Source organism: Rosa rugosa, chromosome 5, assembly GCF_958449725.1.
Source record: "Rosa rugosa chromosome 5, drRosRugo1.1, whole genome shotgun sequence".
NCBI classification, from domain to species: domain Eukaryota; kingdom Viridiplantae; phylum Streptophyta; class Magnoliopsida; order Rosales; family Rosaceae; genus Rosa; species Rosa rugosa.
The window spans coordinates 12,016,887-12,042,461 of NC_084824.1; the positions used below are offsets into that span (position 1 = coordinate 12,016,887).

The window sequence follows — 25,575 nt, forward strand, 5'->3', positions numbered from 1 at the left end:
TGATAAATGTTTTACTAAAAGAAAAACACCCGAAAACGCCGAATCTAGTGCTACCTTACCACAATTTGATGTTGAGACTCAAGAGGCTGAAAATCGTGCTAAATTTCCAAGAACTGAAATCAATGAAATTCAGATTGATTCACTAGAACGTGATCCGGGAAAACGTCCGCAAATTTGGGAATATCATCCTAATCTACAAGATGAAGTCCGACGTGCTTATATTAAACTTGGTCCATATCAGCCTTTACTTTCATCAAATCCACCAAAAGGAAAGCGCAACCGTAGCTTTCAATCTTCGTGGTTTGCACTATTTTCTTCATGGTTAGAATATTCTCCGACTGAAGATAAAGCTTTTTGTCTACCGTGTTTTCGTTTTAATATGCCCACGGGCCATTCTGGCCACAAAGCTTTCACTATTTAGGGATTTCAAAGTTGGAAGAAGGTAAGAGATGGAAAGGGTTGTGCTTTTCTGAGTCATATGGGTAAAGATTCTGACTCTTTTCATAAGAATGCTATAAGAGCCTGTGACGACTTGATGAAGCAACCCCAGCATATACGGAATGCTGTTGAAAATTATACTTCAAAACAAATTGCAGACACCGTCTACGAGTCAAAACTTCAATTGAAGCAGTTTGTGGCTTGCATTTCAAGGTTGTGCTTTTAGAGGTCATGATGAAAGCGTTGATTCAATCAATCCTGGCAATTTTGTGAAACTCTTAGAATTGTTGGCTTCATATAATGAAAAAGTTGCTGAAGTTATATTACAGAATGCTCCAAGAAATGCTTCTTACATGTCGCCAAAGATTTAAAAACAAATGTAGTGACAAGCATTTTCAGTAAGAGTAAAAAAGGCCATTCGGGAAGAAATTGATGATTCAAAATTTTGCATAATTGTTGATGAAGCTCATGATGAGTCAAAGAAAGAGCAAATGGCTATAGTATTGAGATTTGTTGACAAAGATGGTTTTATTTGGGAGCGTTTTTTTTGACTTGTTCATGTCTCGGACACCAAGGCATCGACATTGCAAAAGGCAATATATTCAGTCTTATCAAATCACAATTTAAATATCCAAAATATTCGAGGCCAAGGATACAATGGTGCAAGTAATATGCGAGGTGAGTGGAATGGGCTACAAGCTTTGATTTTGAAGGATTGTCCGTATTCTTACTATGTTCATTGTTTAGAACATAGATTGCAATTGGCTTTAGTAGCAACATCGAGAGAAGTTATTCCTATCCAAAAGTTTTTTACTAAATTGACTTTTATTGTCAATATTCTCGGTGCTTCATGCAAGCGTAATGATGAATTTCAAAGTGCTCAAGCAGAAGAGATTGCATATTTGACTTCAATTGATGAACTTGAGACCGGAAGAGGACTTAACCAAATTGGAACCTTGCAGCGTGCTGGAGATACTCGTTGGAGTTCGCACTTCAGATCTATTTCTAGTTTGAGACAAAGATTTAGCCCAACTTGTCAGGTTCTTTGGAACATAATTGAGGAAGGGAAGAGTCCTCAAGCAGGAGATGCAGATTCAACTTATGAGTCAATGACATCGTATCAATTTGTCTTCATCTAACATCTCATGGAAGAAATTATGGAGAATACTAATGAACTTTGTCTAGCTTTACAAAGTCAATCTCAAGACATTTTGAATGCCATGAGTCTTGTGTCCTCTACTAAAGCATTCATTCAAAAGTTGAGAGATGATGGATGGGATACTTTATTTGCTAAGGTAAATTCTTTTTGTGAGGCACGTAACATAGATATCCCATATATGAATGCTCGTTATGTTGGAAGAGGAGGTCGAGCTCGTCACCAACAAGATGATTGGACAGTTCAACATTTTTACCAGGTAGATATATTTTATGTTGCCATAGATTCTCAATTGCAAGAATTAAATAACCGGTTTAATGAGCATGTTGTAGAGCTACTTACTCTTAGTTCAGCTCTGGATCCTACTTAAATAAGCAAGTGTTTCAAGATTGATGCCATATGTCAGTTGGTAGAAAAATTCTATCCACATGGCTTTGCAGTCTTGAGAAGCTGCAACTCAAGAAACAACTTGAATTTTTTGAGTATGATGTGGTTAAAGATCAAGAGTTCAAAAGTATTTCAACTATTTCTTATTTATCTCTGTGGTTAGTAAGAACTAAAAGATCAACAAGGTATCAACTTGTTTATAGAGTGATTGTGCTTGTGCTTACTCTTCTAGTGTCTACAGCAACTACAGAGCGATCATTTTCTGCTATGCATATAGTCAAAACAAGGCTTCGTAACCGAATGGAGAATGACTTCCTTACAGACTCGTTACTGATGTACATTGAGAAAGAAATTGCAGAAAAATTTACCATCAACTCAATAATAGATGACTTTTGAGACATGCAAGAACGTCGAGTTATGTTTTGATATATGGTTAACTATATTCTACTCATCCTTTGGGTTGGATTTTTTTTGTAGGAATTGTGTTTTATTTTTTCATGATTGTTGGCTTACCGCTTACGAATTCTATTGAATAAGATTTTTAGATTATTGTTATACTATTGTTTTTTTTTTTTTGACTTCCAACTTACGTTATAGTAATTCCGTTATGTGACCGACACTTTATGTCTGGACCCCCCCCCCCCCCCCAAGATCAAATCCTGGTTCCGCCACTTACAGTTGTATATTGTATTTGGTGTTTTTCAGCCTCTTGGTACATGGGAGATTTGAAAGCAGTAGTTGATACGGCTATGGAAACCGGTAGCGACTTACCCTCTTCTGATGCTTACACTATAAATGGCCAGCCAGGGGATCTTTCCAGTGGTATGTTAATCTACACACAATATAATTGAATATATATTTGCAACTAAAATGAATTAAAAGAAACAATGTGGTACATACTCTTTTTAGAAAACTAATTAACCAGAGCATGACTAAAACTTGAAGAAATAATTATCTGATTAAGGATTCTTCATTCGCCCATCGAATTATTTTTCTTTGAAAATCACTGTTTATCCAATGATATTTTCTGTCTTTGAAGTTTGGTCTTTAAATTTATCTAGCGTTTGGTCAAAAAAAAAAAAATTTGTACGATTTAAATTGTAGATAGACAAGAACATCTGGAATAAAATTTGGGTGGTGCTATTCACACATAGGGATGGCAATGGGGCGGGTTGGGGATGGGGATCACAATACCATCCCCATCCCCGAGGTCATTTTCCACCCCCATCCCCGCCCCAATCCCCAATAAAAATATACTGGGGATTCCCCGTCCCCATCCCCACTGGGGACTAAGCCTCCAAACCCGCCCCAAATCCCCAATAAGAATTTAATAAATAAAATAATTTTTTTTTCATATTGTCTTTTTTTAAATCAAAATCTACAACAAATAAAATTAAAACATGATTAAATTCATAAATCATAATTCAGTGAGTGCAAAAGTAAAAAAAAAAACTATTAAAGTAAAAGTGTAGCCATTAAAGTAAAGTAATAAATGTATATATTTGTGATTTATATAATAAAAAATAAATTTATATATATATATATTATTGGGGCGGGTTTGGGGATGGGGATCACAATACCATCCCGCCCCATCCCCAATCTTAGATAGCGGGGATTGGGGATCCCCATCCCCATTCCCCATTTGTCCCCGAATTCTCCCCCCATTAGGGGCGGGTATCCAATGAAGCTCCGCCCCGCGGGGGATTTTTGCCATCCCTATTCACACACCCCCTCTATTTTTCTGTTACTTTAATTCAAATTTTTATATATAAAATACCCTACTATCCTCCTTTGTAATTATGTTTCTTTTCCTTTTTTCTATTTGACAAGTCAATTATGAATCAAACATCATTATACAATAAATCAATTTTTTCACCTATATAAATAAAGGAAAAATAATACATTCATCAACTGAATCAAAATTGCAAAATTTGTCCTCATACAAGTAGGAGGGGTATGAAGCATGCTTTTGAAAATGAAGAATCTAAACGTAGTAGAAGAGATAAACTTTGCAATTTAGATTCTGTTTTTTTTTTTTAATTTTTTTTTTTATTCTGGACGACAGTTTTTTCCCCACCCCTGATGTCAATGAGATTTGAACTCGTGACATCCACGATGTTAGTTAGGCTAGCTAACCAACAGGTCATGGCTCACTAACATTTGCAATTTAGATTCAGTTGGATGAACGTAATTACCTGGGAAACATATTCCTTGTCTAATAATATAAGTCATTCCACTTAATTAATGAACCTGTTATTTTTCCTTCATTTATATAGGTGAAAAGAATTAATTTATTGTATAATGATGTTTGATTCATGATTGACTTGTCAAATAGAAAAAATAAAAAATAAAAATAAACATAATTACAAGGGAGGGTAGTTAGGGTAATTTATATAAAAAAATTAAATTAAAGTAATAGAAAAATAGAAGAGGTGTGTGAATAGAGAAAATAAGTTTGTGTATACAAGCCTATATATTTAAGTAGGCTAATTAATTTCATATGATGTAGCTAGCTAGCACTCCAACTCTATATAGATTATAGAATGTTCATGAACAACTTTTCCAGTATCCAAATTTGTGGATATAAACCTGCTGCTTCGATTATTACGATAAACAGGATGATCTCCTGTTCACATTCTCTTAAAGTTGGAATATAAACATTACTCATGTATAAACTTCATTTGTTACATTAAAGTCGTTCATGCTCTTGCGACATACATGTCTTGCCAGTCTTTGTTGCATATATATGTAGCAATATATGAGTAAAACTGAAATCCATTGCTGAAATTGATCATTATTTTCAGATTGCATGCAGAAACAACTTATCGCCGTAAGATAGATTATGGCAAGACCTATCTTCTTCGTATAGTGAATGCAAACTTGAATGCAGAAGTCTTCTTTGCAGTTGCTCAACACAATCTTACTGTGGTAGGCCTTGATGGAGCCTATATAAAACCCATAAGCACAGCCTACATAATAACACTTCCCGGACAAACAATATATGGATGTCCTATTCGAAGCAAATCAGCCTCTTGGCCAATATTACATGGCTGCTCGGATATATTGGACTGATGATGCTGAAGTTGATAATTTTGACCATGCTAATGCTACTGCGATCTTTGAATACAATGGCAACTATACCTCTCCAACATCTCCTTCTTTTCCGAATTCCGAGTACCCTTCCCTCATATTTGGATTATTTTGGAGCATTAAAGTTTACCGACCAAATTAAAAGCCTAGCGACTCCGGAATACCCTGTCAATGTTCCGATGAACATTAATACCAAAATGTATATAGCAGTGTCTATGAATTCCCTATACTGTGAACATTCTGGATGTGATTCAGACCAAGAAATCGCTACAAGCCTAAACAATATAAGTTGGGCAAACCCGGGTATAGATGTTTAATTTGCAGGCATACTACAGGTTATCCCACTTCCACTCTTCTTATATATTATGGCTAAATGAGATTTTAATCTGTCTCTAATATTTGTGTGCACAAGCAACTTTGATTTGGTACGATAGCTTGATATATATTGTTGGATTATTCTCTAACATGCCACAAGTTCATTAGTAGTGGTCCACATACAGTACACTTCTATAATGCATGCAGATTATTTTGTTAGGTAATTAAATCTCTTAAAATGTGATACTATTTCATTCACATTCACTCCTTTAGAGGGATGAGGTTGCACACAAGGAAGAGTGTTCAGCTTCACAAATGATGTGCTATAGCTTATACTCTTATAGCATGTGAAATTACTAATTTGAACATTTTGATGCAGAAACATAAGCGGAGTTTATTCAACAGATTTCCCAGACCAACCACTTTCTTCCTATAACTTCACAGATGTAACTTTTGATCCTGATATTGTGTTCACAGACCAAGCGAGAAAGGTAAAGGTCTTGAATTACAACGAATCAGTTGAGATTGTGTTTCAAGGCACTAACGTTCTAGACCATTCCATGAGTCATCCAATGCATTTGCACGGCTATAGCTTCTACGTGGTCGGATATGGTTTTGGGAATTGTGACAACGAGACTGACCCAAAACGATTTAATTTGTTTGATCCTCCTCAAGTAACTACCTTTGCGATTCCAAAGAATGGATGGTTGGCCATCAGATTTATTGCAAATAATCCTGGTATGTCTTCCTTCATACCATTGCAAATTGTTGCAAACTATTTCATAACGTACACTTGAAGAAATCTTACATTATATTATATGAGATTGTCTATAGTGTTTCGAAATATTGAAACTTTGAAGTGCTGTTAGATAGCTCATTGGGTGATGGTACACTGCAAACAATTTGCAATTTAACGATTTTCGACTCCATAATTTCAATACTCCAAAAGTACTAAAGAATTTTCACATTATATATATATCATTTTGAATGGAGGCTAGCTAGCTTCTATTATATAATGTGTCTTCTCAATTCCATCTCGCGTGCTATGTAGCTCATGAGAAAGATGAATTGATGTTGATATATATACAATACACGCATGGAGACCCTCTTTTAGTGTCAAAAGGCTTCACTAAATTATGAAGTAACACATAATATCTTTACATAACATAATTATCAAATTAAGCCAACAAAATATAAATAGACAAAAGTGTAAATTTGAAATTAAAAATAACCTAAGTACCACTATTCTATGTCCAATAAAAAAAAAAACACTATTCTTTTTTATCGACCCACTTTTCATTACCTCACAATATCACCCCCAAGAAACGCGGACACCTTGCTAGTGTGTGTGTGTATGTACAAGATAAACTACAAGAAATGCATGTGATGATTATGGTCATTATATGTTAAAAGACTAATATAATTTTCCTTTTCTCTAGGTGTATGGTTTTGGCATTGTCATTTTGAAAAGCACTTGAGTTGGGGTATGGACGTTGCCTTTATAGTGAAGAATGGGGGCACTCCGGAGACTAGCATTCGCCATCCCCCAACCTATATGCCTCCCTGCAAAATTTCGTTAAACTCTCGCGTCCAAGATTTTGATGCAGTTATGAGAAAAGAGTAGAGTTGTATCGGAATACAAACTTGTCGATGTCGGGTGCCGACGTGCCGTCAAGGCTACGTGGGTGCCGCCACCTCGTTCTGTTGTCTTTCTGGTTAATTATTTCCCTGTATTTCTGTAGTCTCTGTGCTGGACTGCTGGGTTTTTGCTTCTTCTTTGAAGTTGGATCCATATATTATTAAGCTACGTGGTCATGATCATGGGTTTATGTAGAACTCAAAAAGTATGTGTACCCCTGCCATTCTGGTATAGGAGCTAATAAAAATTTTGCCTTCCTTTTTCTTGTGTTGCTTGCCTTAAACAATGATAAATCTTCTTTGGTCTTTGGTATTTAAATATAATAAGAGCGTTTACCCTAAAGTTTTTTTTGATTATCAATAAAGTCTAACCTCCTTCAACTCAAAAAAAAAAAGGAAAATTTATTGAATGTTTTCTTGTAACCGATTGCAAAAAATTTTGTGTATTGAGAAATGCATTGATTGAAAAAACAATCTTTTTATTTGCTAGGAAATATGCAGATTGAAACTTTGTCTCATTCATCGAAGTTTTGTTTTGTTATCTTTCAATTTTTTCAGCTCGCTATAAAAAAAAAACTCTGCGTCCGCCACTGCCTTTATATAGAGGTAGAGTTTACATCAAAGTACATAACTAATGAGTATTAAAAGTGGACAGCCACATAGATAATAATATTTACAACATATTATAAAAGGACCAATGATTTATGTGGTTCTTCAATCTCTCAATTTGTTTAGGTAGCGTGATAAGAAAGATAAACATATGATTATGTAGAACCGATGATTGTGTGGTAGCATAAAGAAGAAAAGGACCAAAAATATGATCATCAAAGGTTAAATGCTAATATTCAACAGTGTGTAATTTTAGCATTAATGTCAACCTCCCACAATTTTTTGTTTTTTGTTTTTTAGAAACATGACAATTCATTAATTCAACGGAATTACATAACAAATTTCCCCGGGGGAGGGTGGGTGACAGAAGAAGCTATTACATAAGCAATTCAACCTTTTAAGATCCTAAGATCTTGTGAACCCCGTCCAAAATAAAATCAACACTGACTATGGAAAATCAAAGGCACAAATATTGTAATTTTTCTTGGCTCATTTGAGATCCTACCAACTCCTTCCCAAAAAAGAAGAAAATCGCCAGAATATCAGACACTGAGTACCAGCTCAAATAAATTGAAATAAAAAAGTAGAAAATCATACCCAAAGTTAGACCTTAAATAAAAGCGCAACCCTAGATCCCAAAGCCTAACATCATTTGAAGCCCAAACCCTAGCCCATGAGGCCCAGACCAAGTTAGAGACCAAAAGCAGCCAAAACTTGCTAAGGGCACCCCGAACAGTACCCGCCACGACAATAGTATTGTTGCCACTGCATTGATCCAGCCACCACCTGCGTTGCAGTTGTCGCTGCCTCCACCCCCAGTAGCACAGCTATGATGCAGCTGCTACAGCATAAACCAGTGTTAAAAAAAACAATCCCAAACCGGAATCGCTCTGAACACCACCTTCGCATCCCTAATAGGTTCCGTCACCATCGCTCAACCTATCATCCATGACGTCCTCAGATGTAGAAACACCGAAAACCCCGCCTAGGGCGATCGTTCCAACCTCGGTTTCAGCCTGATCCGGTCCTCGCCTGAGCACGCTACCACAGTGGCGGAGCCACGTTGGGGCGTACTAGGTCCCGTGACCTAGTAGATTATATATATTCTAGTTTGACTAATATATATTGTGACTGGTCTAGCATAGTGGAAAGTTGATCAGTTAGCAACATTTAGGTCTTGGGTTTGAACTTCCATGCACGGATAGCTTTTGTGTGTTTTTTTTTTATTGGTCTGAAAATTTATCTTTTATATATAATATATATTATGTTTTGGACATTAATACTAGTTTTGAATTACTTTTAATATAGTATATTATTGACAAATTGCTTTAGATAATTTAAAAGATATCATTTTGGGTTTTTTTTTTTTTGGTTACAAAAAAGTTTAGGTAAGAGGGAGACTTCCCTACACTACCAGGGCCAGGGCAAACCTACGACCTCAACCCAACAAGACTTACGAAACTAGCCAGTGTCCCAGCCCAGCCCATTGGTATGGAATTATGCAGGACATCTAGATTGCCCACCAAATGAGAGATTGTTGGTAGCGGGGATCGAACTTGTGTGGGTTTACACCTCAAGTCCGCCCTTGCCAATTGAGTCAACTCTCAATTTTTTTTTCTTTTAGTTGTCAATGAAATTCTTTTTTCTTTTATGAGTTTTAATATTTTGTGAGTGCCCCACTTGACATCAAATCCTGACTTCACCACTGCGCTACCAGATACCTCCACGTCAAACCCGCCGCTGCCCACAATCACGGCATACAAGAAAAGAATAAGGGAAGCTTCTATTCATACCTCCAAAATTGGCATTTGGACCTCTTTCTTTTTTCAAGTGATAGTTGACTTTCTCAACTCATGTCAAATTACCAATAAAGACACAAAAGAGAAAAAACAAAAATTAAAAAAAGTCTTTTCCCTTTTAGAGGTATGAAATCAACAAATATTCATCCTCATGCTATTTTTTCCCTTTTGTTTTTGTTATGATCTTCATCCTTACCAAGCAGTGGAGAAATCAACTAACCAGTTCCTTACTTTGTAGTTCCTCGAGTCAATTTCGGATATGCAATATTCTCTAACCAAAACACCAACAGGCCACTTTCGCTTAAAATCATACTCATCCATTGCAGCGTACTGTTTGAGCTAATATATGAAACGAGAGAATCTTAGGAAGTTGAAAAAATGAACTGCTCTTAGCCTCTAAAGATGCGTATGCCTACAAAATACAATAATAAGCAGGTGGGGGAGAGCTATCAATTGAAAGATTTTTTAATTTTTTTTTTTCAGCTTAGTTATATCAAGAGTTAAATAATATTGTGAAACGTTCAAAAATTGATGGAGGTCTAACTACCGATTTTGGAGGTATATGAATAGAACACTCTAAAAAAAAAGTTTTTATTGATATTATTGGATGATGGGTATTATGGGAAAATTAAGGAGGTGTAGATAGCATATTGATTATTTGTAAAAGTAAGTTGGAGGTCTATTAAGTGAGGATGTCTAAATATCAATTTTAGAGGTATGAATAGAATCTCCCAATAATCCAAAAAAGACGACTCCACAGGAAACTCTCATTTCCATCGTCTTCATTGTGGCTGGATTCGTTGGAATACCCAACTCCTCTGCCCAAACTTGCTAGAACACCGCTGAGAAATGCTAGCAAAGCTATCATCCTCACTAGAGGCATCAACCCACAACTTAATTGTTTCTTACCTCTCATCAAAAAAAAAAAAAAAGTTTCTTATTTATTGGTATGTGAGAAGAATAGTACCAAATTAAGAAACAAAAATGACAGCAAGGCTTGAATAGTTTACAAGTGTATAACCCGATCTCTGGTCAGAGGATTACATAATAACACTTTTTTCTGTGCCTAGATAACAAGCTATATTTCCGACTGTACAAGCAGCATCAGAGCCATCGAGCGACCGAACAAACATTCAAATTAACAAGGTCTAATATGTAACGGATATCTCCCTTCAAAAAAATATGTAACGGATATCTAAACTAATTACTTTGTAGCAAACTAATAATGCCGCTCAGTGATAAAAAGAATCAACAAAATGCTCTCGTTCTAGGATTGGCTCTTCGCCCCCTTCCTCTAGTGGTGCTTGTGGGGTTGCTTCAGAACCTCACCGTGAGGTTGGATTAGAGGGTTGCGGCAGATGGTCGCGCGTTTAAAACGTTGCAGGTGCTGCCATGGCTGCTGTTAGCTACTAAGGCGGAGGTCGGGTATGTTGTGCCTAAGTTGCGACATAGATTTGGACCTTAACTGCCCATTTATCAGTTATTGTAGACCATGGATTTGAGGATGACGTGCTTTACAATCAAAATTAATTCGCAATGGTTAGAGTTGTCTAAATTCTTATAAACACATTTGCAGTAAAGGTCCCTATTTTTCATATCATATCAGAACTTAACTAGCTTAACAATAGTTGACTCTTTCATGTCATATCACCACATGAATGCATTGAGCATTCAAAAAGTATTACCCATCACATGAACATGTATGATGATCCTGATCACCTGGTCAGTTGCTGACCAGGTGATCAGGACTGCATGTATGATCACTCTGGACAAGTACTACTAAACGAATGCCTAACTAACTAATCCTAAGAGATACTTAACTAATTAAGAGTGAATTACCTTTTTGTACTATAAGAAAAGATGTATCGATCAAAAGAATTAGGGATCCGATAACATACACTCACCGTTCACATATAAGACTGATATAAGTGATTAAAGAATATATATAGTAGTAGTACCATGCCATAAAATTGATTCAAGACTAGAGGATCACAGTTCGATCAATATTAATTAAACATATTTGACCGTTGGTTGCAAGACACACACACACACAGTGATTAAATAATATAGTACCATGCCATAAAATTGATTCAAGACTAGAGGATCACAGTTCGATCAATTAATTAAACATATTTGACCGTCGGTTCCAATACACACACACACACACAGAGTAGTGAACCTACCGATTTTGTATAAAGAGCTAGCTGTCATAGACTGGATCGAAGTCGCCAACAAGTAGAGGTAGCCAGTGTCTTCTTATTTCCTGAGTAGAGGAGAGTCGGAGACTGAGAAAATGATATCCCGAATGACTATTTCTCCATTGACGAAGATTTTAGGGTTTCTTTTTCTTACTATTCTGTTCTTGCTGGTGGTTCATGGCGAGGTGCATCACTATGAATTTGTTGTAAGTGGACAGTATACTTTCGAGTTCAATACTCGATCTCACACTCGTATATACAAACTGGTGATTTAGCAGCTGTTTATATGTGTACTAATTGGTTTACATTTTAATGTTTAGGTTAGGGAGAAGAACTTCACTAGGCTATGTGAAACAAAGAGCATGCTAGTCGTAAATGACAGCTTTCCAGGTCCGGAGATACGAGTTCGCAAAGGAGACACGGTTTATGTAAATGTTCATAACCAAGGATATTATGGTTTCACTATTCACTGGTATTTTAAATCACCTGTCTCTTGCATTCATGCATCACCTGTATGTCATATATATTGCTTATAATCAGAGCCTGTTCTTAACAAGTTCCAATACATGTGCGATGGCACATGGCTCTTAATTCTTTCAAAGGGCCTTAGTCACTCCTCTCTCTTTCCAATGCATCGATAAAACATGAACATAATTTAGTTCTCATGAAGAGATATGTACAGGCATGGAGTTAGACAGCCGAGAAATCCATGGTCAGATGGTCCAGAATTTATAACACAATGTCCAATTTCTCCCGGGACTAATTTTACTTATGAAGTCATATTGTCCGAAGAAGAAGGAACTCTATGGTGGCATGCTCATAGTGATTGGACAAGAGCGTCTGTTCACGGTGCCATTGTCATCTTGCCTGCTGTTGGAACCACATTTCCATTTCCTCAACCAGATGAAGATGAGATCATTGTGTTGGGTATGCAAAACTAATCAAAGTCCAGACTTCAAAGTTCAGACACAACTACTTTTATGTATACATTGGTATTGGTTTACAATTTACAGTTGTATATTGTATTTGGTGTTTTTCAGCCTCTTGGTACATGGGAGATTTGGAAGCAGTAGTTGATACGGCTATGGAAACCGGTAGCGACTTACCCTCTTCTGATGCTTACACTATAAATGGCCAGCCAGGGGATCTTTGTCCATGTTCCAGTGGTATGTTAATCTACACGCAATATAACTGAATATATATTTGCAATTAAAATGAATTAAAAGAAACAATGTGGTACATACTCTTCTTAGAAAACCAATTAACCAGAGCATGACTAAAACTTGAAGAAGTAATTATCTAATTAAGAATTCTTCATTCTCCCATCGAATTATTTTTCTTTGAAAATCACTGTTTATCAGTGGCGGATCCAGGATTTAAACCTTGGGTGAGCTTGGGTTTCTTAAAAATAATAATAAATAAATAAATTATGGAGAATCTCGACGGTGCGAGAGAATTTTATTAGTTGAAAAAAAAATATATACACCGAGACAGGGACGTAGTGAGCCTTACCCCTCAAATGCATATCTATACAAAACTAAACAACATCTGACTCGTATTACGGTGGATGTCAATGAGCTTTGCTCTGTAACTCCTTGGCTAATCATATGTTTGATTCGTATCTGCAAAATAATTGTAAAAAAATAGGTAAGCAGATACATGCCATGAAGAATGAAATGCCATATTAAGTTGGGCTCAACTCTCTCAAATTGGCTGGAATTCCATTAGTATAGCATAATCGAAACAAGTCGATAATTCCTGAAAATTGGTTTTCCATACATGAATTCGAGCATAACAATACCAAAACCATACACATCTTTTTTTTTTTTATTGTATTAGGAGATATATCACTCTAATTGCTATGAAACATGCTAATAATCTTGGAGGTTAACCATCATGTTTCCTCTGTATCTATGCAATAAAGAAAATTGCTACATAAAAGAGTAATCATCAAGACATGTATCCAATCGTACATGCATATCCAGATCATTCCAATTACGGCGGCAAGTCGGCAACTAGTCCAACTAAATTACTAAACCAAGTAACTAACAAACCAATCCAACAAATAAATAACCCAGATTCATTAAACTAAGTAATCACAAACGACTCTGCCTCATTAAACAACTCAGGTTCATTAAACTAAGGAATCACAAAAAAATAACCCAGATTCATTAAACAATCCATACCACTTTCTTTGGCAAGTTCCACCGCAAATAACTCTGCCCTCATCATTCCTCTGATATCGATGGCACATAAAACAAGGGTCTTTCTAAATGTACCCAGCAAATTTTTATATAGACCCAGGCCTAGGAATGGCAATGGGGCGGGTTGGGGATGGGGATCACAATACCATCCCCATCTCCGGAGTCATTCTCTACCCCCATCCCCGCCCCAATCCCCAATAAAAATATATTGGGGATTCCCCGTCCCCATCTCCACTGGGGACTAAGCCTCCATACCCGCCCTAAATCCCTAATAAGAATTTAATAAATAAAATAATTTTTTCTCATATTGCCTTTTTTAAAATCAAAATCTACAACAAATAAATTTAAAATATGATTAAATTCATAAATCATAATTCAGTGAGTGCAAAAGTCAAAACACTATTAAAATAAAAGTGTAGACATTAAAGTAAAGTAGTAAATGTATATATTTATGATTTTTATTATAAAAAAGAAATTACAATATATATAAGTTAAATATATGTATATATTATTGGGGCGGGTTTGGGTATGGAGATCACAATACCATCCCCGCCCCATCCCCAATCTTAGGTAGCGGGGATTGGGGATCCCCATCCCCATTCCCCATTTGTCTCCGAATTCTCCCCTCATTAGGGGCGGGTATCCAATAGAGCTCCGCTCCGCTGGGGATTTTTGTCATCCCTAGACCCAGCAAGTTTTTTACACCCAATAAAAAAATAGAATTTATAATTGTACTCAGCAACTTTTCCAACAAGACCCTTAGCAAAACTCATACCCAGCAAATCTCACACCCAGCAAAACTTGGATTATCTCCGCATCAATTTTGATGTTGATTGTTGTAGGTGAGAACTTTGCAAGGTATTCTCGCAATTTAAGAAACCACTTGGTGTGAAGAATCGATACATCAGGAAAACTATGGTGAACGAAGTCTAGCTTCACGGAGTTCAGCCCAAAGGAGGGTGGAATTTCTTTACCATGACTATGGTAAGAAAGGAGATTTGGAGCATCTATGTTGATGTTCTTTGCGCAGATATATCCAGTTATTCTTAATGACTTGAGTTGGTTACTCGAAAGTTTGATCTCACCATCTATTGATCCGAAAGTATTGGCCCGCAAGGCCAAATCCGAAAGACATGGAAATCTAAGAATAAGTTCCTGGATATATTTTTCAGTAATGGCGCGACGAATGCAAAGATTTGACTCCTCCAAATTACTGCAACAGATTGCTTCAAGGTCTAGTGGATTTACCGAGTCAACGTACCTAAGAGCTTTAAGACTTGCTAATTCAAATGGGGAAAATGGTCCGTACGGTACCCCGTCTTTGGCTCCTTATAACTTTTGGTACTTGACAAAAAAAAAAAAATCAATACGGCACCTGAAGTTCTCTGCCCGACTGAGAATTGGTACATATGACCGTTAGCTCCGTTACTTCATCTGCCAGCTGGCAATTTTGATCATAAAATGACCAATTTACCCTTTATTTATTTATTTTTTTGAAATAACCCTTTATTCTTTTTTTGTTTTGTTTTTTCCTCAATTTTTTTTTGAACGTTTTTTCCTCAGTTCTCCTCCATTTTTGTAATTTTCAAGCTTCTTTTCACGGAATTACAAACCAAATTGATGCGAATCCTTCTGGGTCTTTACTACTCTTTGCATCACGAATCCATTGAGGTATGTTTTGAAGCTTATGGTTTAATCTTTTGAGAATTCCCAAAATGTGGAATTTCTAGAGTTCTTGATGAATTTTCAAATTCGGTTAACGAATTGATTCGACTGAACATTGGGTATTGCTCTACTGTGTCTTACATTGATTCAAACGCATCATCTTCTCCAGACCATTTCCAAAAGAAGAAACCCAGAATTGGGGCATATTAACTTCATTTCTTGGATGCCTGAATAATGGCCTCGTTTCAGACTTTCAGTACATAAGCTATTTGGAATAGCTAGCAAACAAAACAGATAGTTGGGCCATAAGGATGACTAAAATATCTCTAGCTAACAACGCAGCTATGCTCCTTGGATCTGGAGGCAATGCAAAAGAAACAGGGGCAATGAATTTATGCTCCTTGTAATGGCCGCACTAGAGTCACACAGTCTAGAACCTTGATTTCGTTAACGGTTAAATTTCGATAAGGGGCCGAGAGCAAACGGAGCAAGCTGACCCATTGCCATGGCCTCGTGCGCCACCGCCTTCCTCTGCAACCACGCCGCCGTATTAACCTCACCTTACTCGCCTCGAAAGACCAGAACCACCGTAAGAAGCCTCCGGAGGCGGAGAAGGCTCTCTCAGACCAACCACCATCATTGCCAAGCAGGACCAGAAGACGGCGTTGCAGTACCGGAAGCTCGGCAACTCGGACCTCAAAATTAGCGAAATCACTCTGGGCACAACGACGTTTGGTGAGCAAAAGTCGGAGAAATCTGCCTCCACGTGTCCAGATGTGGGAGCCACCGTTTCTGACCGGCGACGGACCAACGGCTCACCATTGAAGCTGGTGAAGTGTGAGGACTGAGAAAAGTGAAAGGAAGGTGCAGGGCACCGTTTCTTTAGGTGGTTTTCCGTCCACCATCGCCGTTTCTTTAGGTGGTGGATGAGGAGCTTCGTTGTTTTCGTGTTTGTGTTTACTAATTGGGAATTTGATTATGAAATGTTGTATTTGAAGCAGCCAAACTCCCCAATTTGGGGTTCATTTGGTGAATGATTTCGAAGACGAGTAGGAATTGGATTTTGGGTTCTGGGGGTTTGATTCGGCTGTGCATGATATTCTGATAGGGCCTTGAGCTTGTGCTCGGGGATCTGAGTTCCGGGAATATTTATAATGGCCTCGTCGGAAAATGCGCCAGAGCAGCCGCCGTCCTCCCACGCCGGAGGAGACGAGGAAGTTATTACTCCTCCTCGGCACATAGAGATGCAGAAACAGAGAGAGAGAGATGCTTAGAAAAAATAAAATAAAAAATTAAGGCATGAAAGGACGAAAATACCCTTAAAAAATTGCCAGCTGGCAGACGACGTAACGGAGCTAACGGTCATATGTACCAATTTTCGGTCGGGCAGAAAACTTCAGGTACCGTATTGATATTTTTTTTTTGTCAGATACCAAAAGTTATAAGGAGCTAAAGGCGGGGTACCGTACGGAACATTTTCCCATTCAAATGCACACTGCAACAATCAACATCAAAAATTGATGCGGAGATAATCCAAGTTTTGCTGGGTGTGAGATTTGTTGGGTACGACTTTTTTGCTGGGTGTGAGTTTTGCTAAGGGTATTGTTGGAAAAGTTGTTGAGTATAATTATAAATTCTATTTTTTTATTGGGTGTAAAAAACCTGCTAGGTCTACATAGAAATTTACCGGATACATTTAGAAAGACCCTAAAACAATCCTCAACCCATTGCTAAGTCAAAATCCACGAAATTGAATTCGACATCAATCCTTAACCCTAAAATTTGCCCCAAATTGAACTGATTAAATTGACGAAAATTGAAATACTTACATTGAATTGATTGCCCCAAATTGAAGAAGAAGAGTAGAAGACAAAGAGATGGACGGAGCCAACGGACTACGGATCTAAGGTTTGAACTTTGAGAGAAGTATAGAACGAGAGACTGAGAGGGAGTGACAGTCTTCATCAGGTGTTCAAGTTTGGCTGGTTGGGACTTCGGGTGGGCTTGACAAAGCCTGCACCCAATTACCAAAGAAAAAGAAGAAGTATACATATAGGTTTTCTTTTTTAAGCTCAAAAATTTCGGGTGGACTTGAGTCCCCCCAAAGGGTGTACTTGGATCCGCCCCTGCTGTTTATCCATATGATATTTTCTGTCTTTGAAGTTTGGTCTTTAAATTTATCTAGCGTTTGGTCAAAAAAAAAAGCCCCTGCTGTTTATCCATATGATATTTTCTGTCTTTGAAGTTTGGTCTTTAAATTTATCTAGCGTTTGGTCAAAAAAAAAAAAATTGTATGATTTAAATTGTAGATAGACAAGAACATCTGGAATAAAATATTTAAGTAGGCTAATTAATTTCATATGATGTAGCTAGCTAGCACTCCAACTCTATATAGAATGTTCATGAACAACTTTTCCAGTATCCAAATTTGTGGATGAGACATAAACCTGCTGCTTCGATTATTACCATAAACAGGATGATCTCCTGTTCACATTCTCTTACAGTTGGAATATAAACATTACTCATGTATAAACTTCATTTGTTACTTTAAAGTCGTTCATCCTCTCGCGACATACATGTCTTGCCAGTCTTTGTTGCATATATATGTGGCAATATATAAGTAAAACTGAAATCCATTGCTGAAATTGATCATTATTTTCATATTGCATGCAGAAACAACTTATCGCCGTAAGATAGATTATGGCAAGACCTATCTTCTTCGTATAGTGAATGCAAACTTGAATGCAGAAGTCTTCTTTGCAGTTGCTCAACACAATCTTACTGTGGTAGGCCTTGATGGAGCCTATATAAAACCCATAAGCACAGCCTACATAATAACACTTCCCGGACAAACAATGGATGTCCTATTCGAAGCAAATCAGCCTCTTGGCCAATATTACATGGCTGCTCGGATATATTGGACTGAGGATTCTGAAGTTGATAATTTTGACCATGCTAATGCTACTGCGATCTTTGAATACAATGGCAACTATACCTCTCCAGCATCTCCTTCTTTTCCGAGTACCCTTCCCTCATATTTGGATTATTTTGGAGCATTAAAGTTTACCGACCAAATTAAAAGCCTAGCGACTCCGGAATACCCTGTCAATGTTCCGATGAACATTACTACCAAAATGTATATAGCAGTGTCTATGAATTCCCTATACTGTGAACATTCTGGATGTGATTCAGACGAACAAATCGCTACAAGCCTAAACAATATAAGTTGGGCAAACCCGGGTATAGATGTTTTGCAGGCATACTACAGGTTTTCCCACTTCCACTCTTCTTATATATTATGGCTAAATGAGATTTTAATCCGTCTCTAATATTTGTGTGCACAAGCAACTTTGATTTGGTACGATAGCTTTGATACATATTGTTGGATTATTCTCTAACATGCCACAATATATAAGTTCATTAGTAGTGGTCGACATACAGCACACTTCTATAATGCATGCAGATTATTTTGTTAGGTAATTAAATCTCTTAAAATGTGATACTATTTCATTCACATTGACTCCTTTAGAGGGATGAGAAGGAAGAGTGTTCAGCTTCACAAATGATTTGCTGTAGCTTATCTTATAGTATGTGAAATTACTAATTTGAACATTTTGATGCAGAAACATAAGCTGAGTTTATTCAACAGATTTCCCAGACCAACCACTTTCTTCCTATAACTTCACAGATGTAAATTTTGATCCTGATATTGTGTTCACAGACCAAGCGAGAAAGGTAAAGGTCTTGAATTACAACGAATCAGTTGAGATTGTGTTTCAAGGCACTAACGTTCTAGACCATTCCATGAGTCATCCAATGCATTTGCACGGCTATAGCTTCTACGTGGTCGGATATGGTTTTGGGAATTATGACAACGAGACTGACCCAAAACGATTTAATTTGTTTGATCCTCCTCAAGTAACTACCTTTGCGATTCCAAAGAATGGATGGTTGGCCATCAGATTTATTGCAAATAATCCTGGTATGTCTTCCTTCGTACCATTGCAAATTGTTGCAAACTATTTCATAACGTACACTTGAAGAAATCTTACATTATATGAAATTGTCTATAGTGTTTTGGAGTATTGAAACTTTGAAGTGCAGTTAGATAGCTCATTGGGTGAGGGTACACCGCAAACAATTTACAATTTAACGATTTTCGACTCCAGAATTTCAATACTCTAAAGTACTATAGAATTTTCACATTATATATATGTTTATCATTTTGAATGGAGGCTAGCTAGCTTCTATTATATAATGTGCTTCTCGATTCCATCTCGCGAGTGCCATGTAGCTCATGAGAAAGATGAATTGATATTGATATACACACATTACTAGTAGTAGTAGTATTATGAATGGAGGCTCTCTTTTGGTGTTAAAATGTTTCACCAAATTTTAAAGTAACACATTATATCCTTACATAAAAGCCAACAAAATATAAATAGACAAAAGTGTAAATTTGAAAAACTAACCTAAGTACCACTATTCTATGTCCAAATTCACTATTCCTTTTTATCGACCCACTTTTCATTAACCTCACAATATCACCCCCAAAAACGCGGGCACCTTGCTAGTGTGCATGTATATGTACAAGATAAACTACAAGAAATGCATGTGATGATTATGGTCATTATATGTTAAAAGACTAATATAATTTTCCTTTTCTCTAGGTGTATGGTTTTGGCATTGTCATTTTGAAAAGCACTTGAGTTGGGGTATGGACGCTGCCTTTATAGTGAAGAATGGGGGCACTCCGGAGACTAGCATTCGCCATCCCCCAACCTATATGCCTCCCTGCGAAATTTCGTTAAACTCTCGCGTCCAAGATTTTGATGCAGTTATGAGAAAAGAGTAGAGTTGTATTGGAATACAAACTTGTCGATGTCGGGTGCCGACACCTCGTTCTGTTGTCTTTCTGGTTAATTATTTCCCTGTATTTCTGTAGTCTCTGTGGTGGACTGCTGGGTTTTTGCTTCTTCTTTGAAGTTGGATCCATATATTATTAAGCTACGTGCATGGTCATGATCATGGGTTTATGTAGAACTCAAAAAGTATGTGTACCCCTGCCATTCTGGTATAGGAGCTTTTGCCTTCCTTTTTCTTGTGTTGCTTGCCTTAAACAATGATAAATCTTCTTTGGTCTTGGTTAAATAATATAACATGAGCATCTACATCCAAATAATTGCTATCTCCTATACAAACCAAGGGAAATGCATACCAATGATACCATATTTGATGAACAAGAAATCTTATCAAAAAGGAGATATTTCTATTTGAAACCTTAATAATAGCATGACATATATGCATAAAATTTTGTGAATGATCGTATTGTCAAAGAAAAATAAAAGGATCAATGATTTATGTGGTTCTTCAATCTCTCAATTTGTTTAGGTAGCGTGATAAGAAAAACTATGAACCGATGATTGTGTGGTAGCATAAAGAAGAAAAGGATGATCATCAAAGGTTAAATGCTAATATTCAACAGTGTGCAGTTTTAGCATTGTCACGTTGAGAAAACACACTCCAACAGAGGAGGGGGGTAGTGAAGAATGGGCTTTCGGCCCATTAAGTCAATTATCTGGCCCAAACCCGTTCTGACCAGGAAAAGGTAGCAAGGGCCGGTGCTCTTTGGCTCCGATTCCAATATAATGGTGTGCCTCAAAAATCCAACTGAGAATCAAAATCCCGATGGACGACGACAGCTTCAGACTCCGGGCGGACAAGGTTTTCGGATCCCTCTCTGCGTCGCTCTCCTCGTCTCTCCAACCACCGCAGTCCTCTCCCTGGTCCGTCGCCGGCGCCGAGGTCGAGCGCCGCCAATGGAGGCGCGCCACCGACGCCCCTGACCGAGACGAAACGCCCTGTGCGTCGTCGTTTCAGGGTGAATTTGGAATCGGATCTTCCATAGGCATGGACCCTACTCTGGATTTCGAGGTCAGTATTTCCTTTTCTCTGATTCTTGTTAGTATTTCATTCATAGAAAATTAAGCTATATATATATAAGTAAATAGGACCCCCTACACATACATTGTTCGTAGAAATTGATCGGGTTACCTAATTGGATCAAAAAGACTAGAGCTTGGTTACTAGGTTTGAAATTGCTGTGTATTTTGGAGTTTTGGCTAATTGGTTGAGAAACCAAATTAGTTGCTGTTCTTTGAATTTACATTTTGGTTTTGCTGTTTATGGAAAGTGGGTCACTGAAATTTACTTACCTTCTGGTTTGTGCAGGAAGAGGAAGATGAATATGACAAAGTGGCTTCGGGTGCTGAAGCTGTTGATGATGATCGTTTGTTTATGGACGATGTTACCCACCATGCCTCTTATTTGAACTCTTACAATGTATTGGTTGGTAAGGATTCGCGTGCGAATCACCTGGCTGCCAGGCACAGGCTGAAAGAAGATGATGCTGAAGCTCAGAACCCTAGTTCTACACCAGTGGCTTCTGCTGCACTAGTTAAGCAACAGTTTGCTAAATCACCTGAAGATGGCGGTCAGCCAAAGCCTATACTGAAAAGGAAAGACAATTCCTCGGATAGCAAGTCCCGGAAACGTGTTAGGTTTGACCCTGCTTTTGTAGATCAGAGTGATGGTGAAGAATCATCCGGAAAAGTTCAAAACTTGGTTTCGGATAATGGTTCTGGATTAACTGCTTCCCGGGTTTCATTGAAGAAAAAGACGGCTTCTCAGGTTCCTGATTATTTGGTGAATCCTTCAAAGTATACGTGTTATAGTTTTGATTCAACAAGTGAAGTTGATGAAGGTGGCAACACCAAGGCTTGTATGGACTACATTACTCAGGTTGAAACCTCAGGGTCAGAGATGGAGATGGAGGATGCTTCACCTCAACTTCCCAAGTCTGTGACTTTTGTTCCAAAGAAAGAGACTGTCGATGGTAGCACAAGAACAAAGCAGGACGAGGAAGATGATGATAAGCAGTCCTTAAATATAAAAGGCGTCGCTGTTGGCATTGCAGCTATGGAAGAAAATGAAATCAGTGCGGCAGAGGAGGAAGACAAGTCAGAGCAAAATGCAGCCGTTTTAAGTGATTGTTTATCAAAAAGTGGTCGGAAGTTTCGAACCAAGCCAATGTCAGATGATGAGTCTGATTAATGAGGTTTCATTAGATTCAGACGGGCTGTGCTGGCAGCAAATCTGTGTTTATTATTTTTCTTGAACCATGATAATGTGTATATTAACACTCGTCCTGAGAAGATTCTCCTTTTAAACATAAATCTCAATGTATTGGTGATTTTTCTTTAATACCTTTGTCCGTATACACATCTGATCCCCCGGAAGAACCTTAAGTATAAACTTTACAACTTATAATGCCCTCGCAAAGTGATTTAGGAACAGCAGTAGACGTAACTGACAATGTAACATTCTTATTGATATCAAGAACCTGTACAGTCACCGAGACATTTGACAGGGAAATTCAAATTCCATTAGAGCTGGATATATGAAAGAAAAACATCACAATGTGCTAAATCTTTGAAATTCTAAACATTTAAGAAAAAGTAGCCGAAATGTGTTAACCCTTTGAAATTTCTAGACATTATCTGTGTATGGATTCTATGCATTTGATGGTGGAACTATGCCACAAAGGTAGCATAGACCAAAAAGACGGGAGAAAAATTTAAAGTAAATAAATAAGTAGAAGAACATGTCAGTGCCCTCCCACGAGATAAATGATCAAATTTGATCCACCAATTCTCAGCCCCGCTAACATCTACGAGTCTTGAAGAGACTTCTCTTATGTACACTGATTTCTGATTGCCTTCCCTACAACTTATCGGCGATTCTCATGAAAGCATCTGCAAGCTTGTTAAGAACAGCAATTAAGCTATCAGAATGTTCTTTCCTCTGCTCCCTATCCAGTTGCGAATGAGAATTCTGAGCCTCAAAATAGTCAGCCAGCATTTTACCATTCCTTTCCATGACCTCAATCAACTGATTCTGCAAACTGAATGTTTCCTCCTCTCCATCTACTGCAAAGCGCTTCCTTTTTCGGTCTTGAGAAGTAGAACCCATCTCGGGAATTGAAGGTGGCTGTTTTTGGCCTGCTGCACCTGCAGACAGCAATCAGATTCATTTACCAAATTCGACAAAAATCAAATATATTTGTTTAAATTTTGATCCATTTCAACTTGGAAAACATATGAGATCAAGCTCTGGAAACAAATAGAAATTAAGAAGCAGGTGGAATAGAATATTTAATAATAACCAAGAAGATTTCTGTTTTCCCATCATGATAGAACCTTAAATTTGTTACCTATCCCTTTTGACAATGAAACAGTAGAAAATGCTCATGATATGTGTGAAATTATCAAATGAGTGCCAATCGTGCATTTTAGGCTCTAGAAGAGTAAGCTCAAACGCAACCAAAAACCTAGGCCAATATAACATATATGATGGATTAGATTGTGACAAGCAAACTAATTGCAAGGCAGATACTTGATGAACACAGTGACTCCTAATTCATCAGTGATTTGTGCAGTCACTCAAAACCAGCTACTGAGAACCTGGAAAAAGTACCATCACAATCCCAGATAAACAGCGAAATGTAATGAAACTTGGTTGTGCTAGTCTGATTATTATTATTATTTTTTTTTCCTAACTCGCCGTTCCTTAAACGTTTCCACACATATTCGTATTCTTCGTTCACCATATACAGGTAATATCAAAGGTTGAGGAAGGCAACATTACCTTGTCCTTGGGACGCTTGTATTGGTTTGAACAGCTTCTCTGTAAAACACACGACAGTCACGTTTCAAAGAGTCAGCTACAGTATCCAATAGACAACATAAGCATTTTGCTTGTCCTCATTATCATTGTGCCAACAATGTGCCCCTAAAATCCCAACTCCCAAAAGCACACTATGTACCAGTTCAAATACTCCAAAAACAAAACAAACAAAAAAACAAAACAAACAGGCTATTTGATTTTCAACCCACCCCACCATGGCCCAAATCCCCGATAGAAATTCCATCACCAACTCTATAAACATCACTGATTACTCCTCACCAAAAAATCTTCCCTTTTTCAAAAAAAATAAAAATAAAATTAGAAATCAATACCAAACACCAATAAATGAATAAAAATCCAGGACAACCCAAAACTAGCGACAACGTTTGAAATTCACCCAAAAAGATGAAAACTTTTCTTTATTAAAAAAGTATTTTTAGTCAAAGTGTGAATTACCTGATATTGGCAAAGGAGCTGGGATCGCGGTGGGGCTTTTGAGCCGGACTTCCTTATCGGGGCTCCGACCCGACTCCTCTTGCTCGTAGTCCGAAAACAACCCGTCGTCAGTGGGCCCCTGTCTGCTGTCAAAAAGCTTCTCCACCTCATCGGTCAGACCCTCCTTCAGGTTGTTCTCGGCCTCCGATACCATCAGCGGCGGCGGAGCCAGAGCCAGCGTAACCGGAGCGCCGGCGCCGGAAACGGCCTCCATTATATCATAAACCTCTTTATCAAAAAACCCCGGCAGCTTTCTCTCTCTCCTCAAATCGTTCCTCATCACCCAAAACGACTCCGTTTCGTCCTTCCTCTGCGCCTCCCACTCCCTGATCTTCTTAAAGTCGCCGGCCAAATTGCTCCACCTCTTCCGGCACTGGACCGGCCCGCGGTTCACCCCGTGCTTCTTGCAGTACGACGACACCGCGGCCCATTTCGGCTCGGCCTGACCCGACCCGAACTCCGACCTCGCCGTCCTCCCCCCGCCGCCCCGGCTCTCCGCCGCCCTCTTCCCCTTTATCAGCACCAGAATCTCCTGCCGGGTCCACCGCGGCAGCCTCGGCGCCTTGCTGGCGTCATCCCCGGCCTCGGCTGAGGCTCGCCCCGCCGCGGCGTCGACGCCGTTAGTGTCGCCGTCAACGGGGTTGGTGGTGAGACTCAACTGCTGCTGCTGCTGCTCGAACTCCAAGGCCATGACCATAAATATAAAAGCCGGAGCGAATAGAAAGAATTTATTTTGAATCCGCACGTGACTTAAATCCTTTGGTTAAACGCCGTTTTGGGGGGGGGGGGGGGGGGGGGGGGGGGAGGGGAAGGCACGGTCCCTCTACGCCGTTTAG

The 25,575-nt window shown here is 38.2% G+C and overlaps 2 protein-coding genes and 2 pseudogenes across 2 annotated transcripts; 3 read left to right on the plus strand and 1 right to left on the minus strand.

The window, feature by feature from the left end:
- The first annotated feature begins 1,109 nt into the window (after positions 1–1,109).
- On the plus strand, positions 1,110–7,283 carry LOC133711204 (laccase-14-like; annotated as a pseudogene).
- A 4,354-nt stretch (positions 7,284–11,637) lies between these two features.
- On the plus strand, positions 11,638–20,633 carry LOC133710749 (putative laccase-9; annotated as a pseudogene).
- A 511-nt stretch (positions 20,634–21,144) lies between these two features.
- Positions 21,145–22,780, plus strand: LOC133709178 (uncharacterized). The gene is made up of 2 exons (XM_062134844.1): positions 21,145–21,433; positions 21,731–22,780. Exons 1-2 carry the CDS (start codon positions 21,188–21,190, stop codon positions 22,610–22,612), a joined length of 1,128 nt encoding a protein of 375 aa, XP_061990828.1. The 5' UTR covers positions 21,145–21,187; the 3' UTR covers positions 22,613–22,780.
- Positions 22,781–23,121: 341 nt separating this feature from the next.
- Positions 23,122–25,533, minus strand: LOC133709179 (trihelix transcription factor ASR3). The gene is made up of 3 exons (XM_062134845.1): positions 24,701–25,533; positions 24,206–24,244; positions 23,122–23,568 (listed from the first exon to the last, which is right to left on the minus strand). The coding sequence occupies exons 1-3, from the start codon at positions 25,434–25,436 to the stop codon at positions 23,282–23,284; spliced, it is 1,062 nt and encodes a 353-aa protein (XP_061990829.1). The 5' UTR covers positions 25,437–25,533; the 3' UTR covers positions 23,122–23,281.
- Between the last annotated feature and the right edge of the window lie 42 nt (positions 25,534–25,575).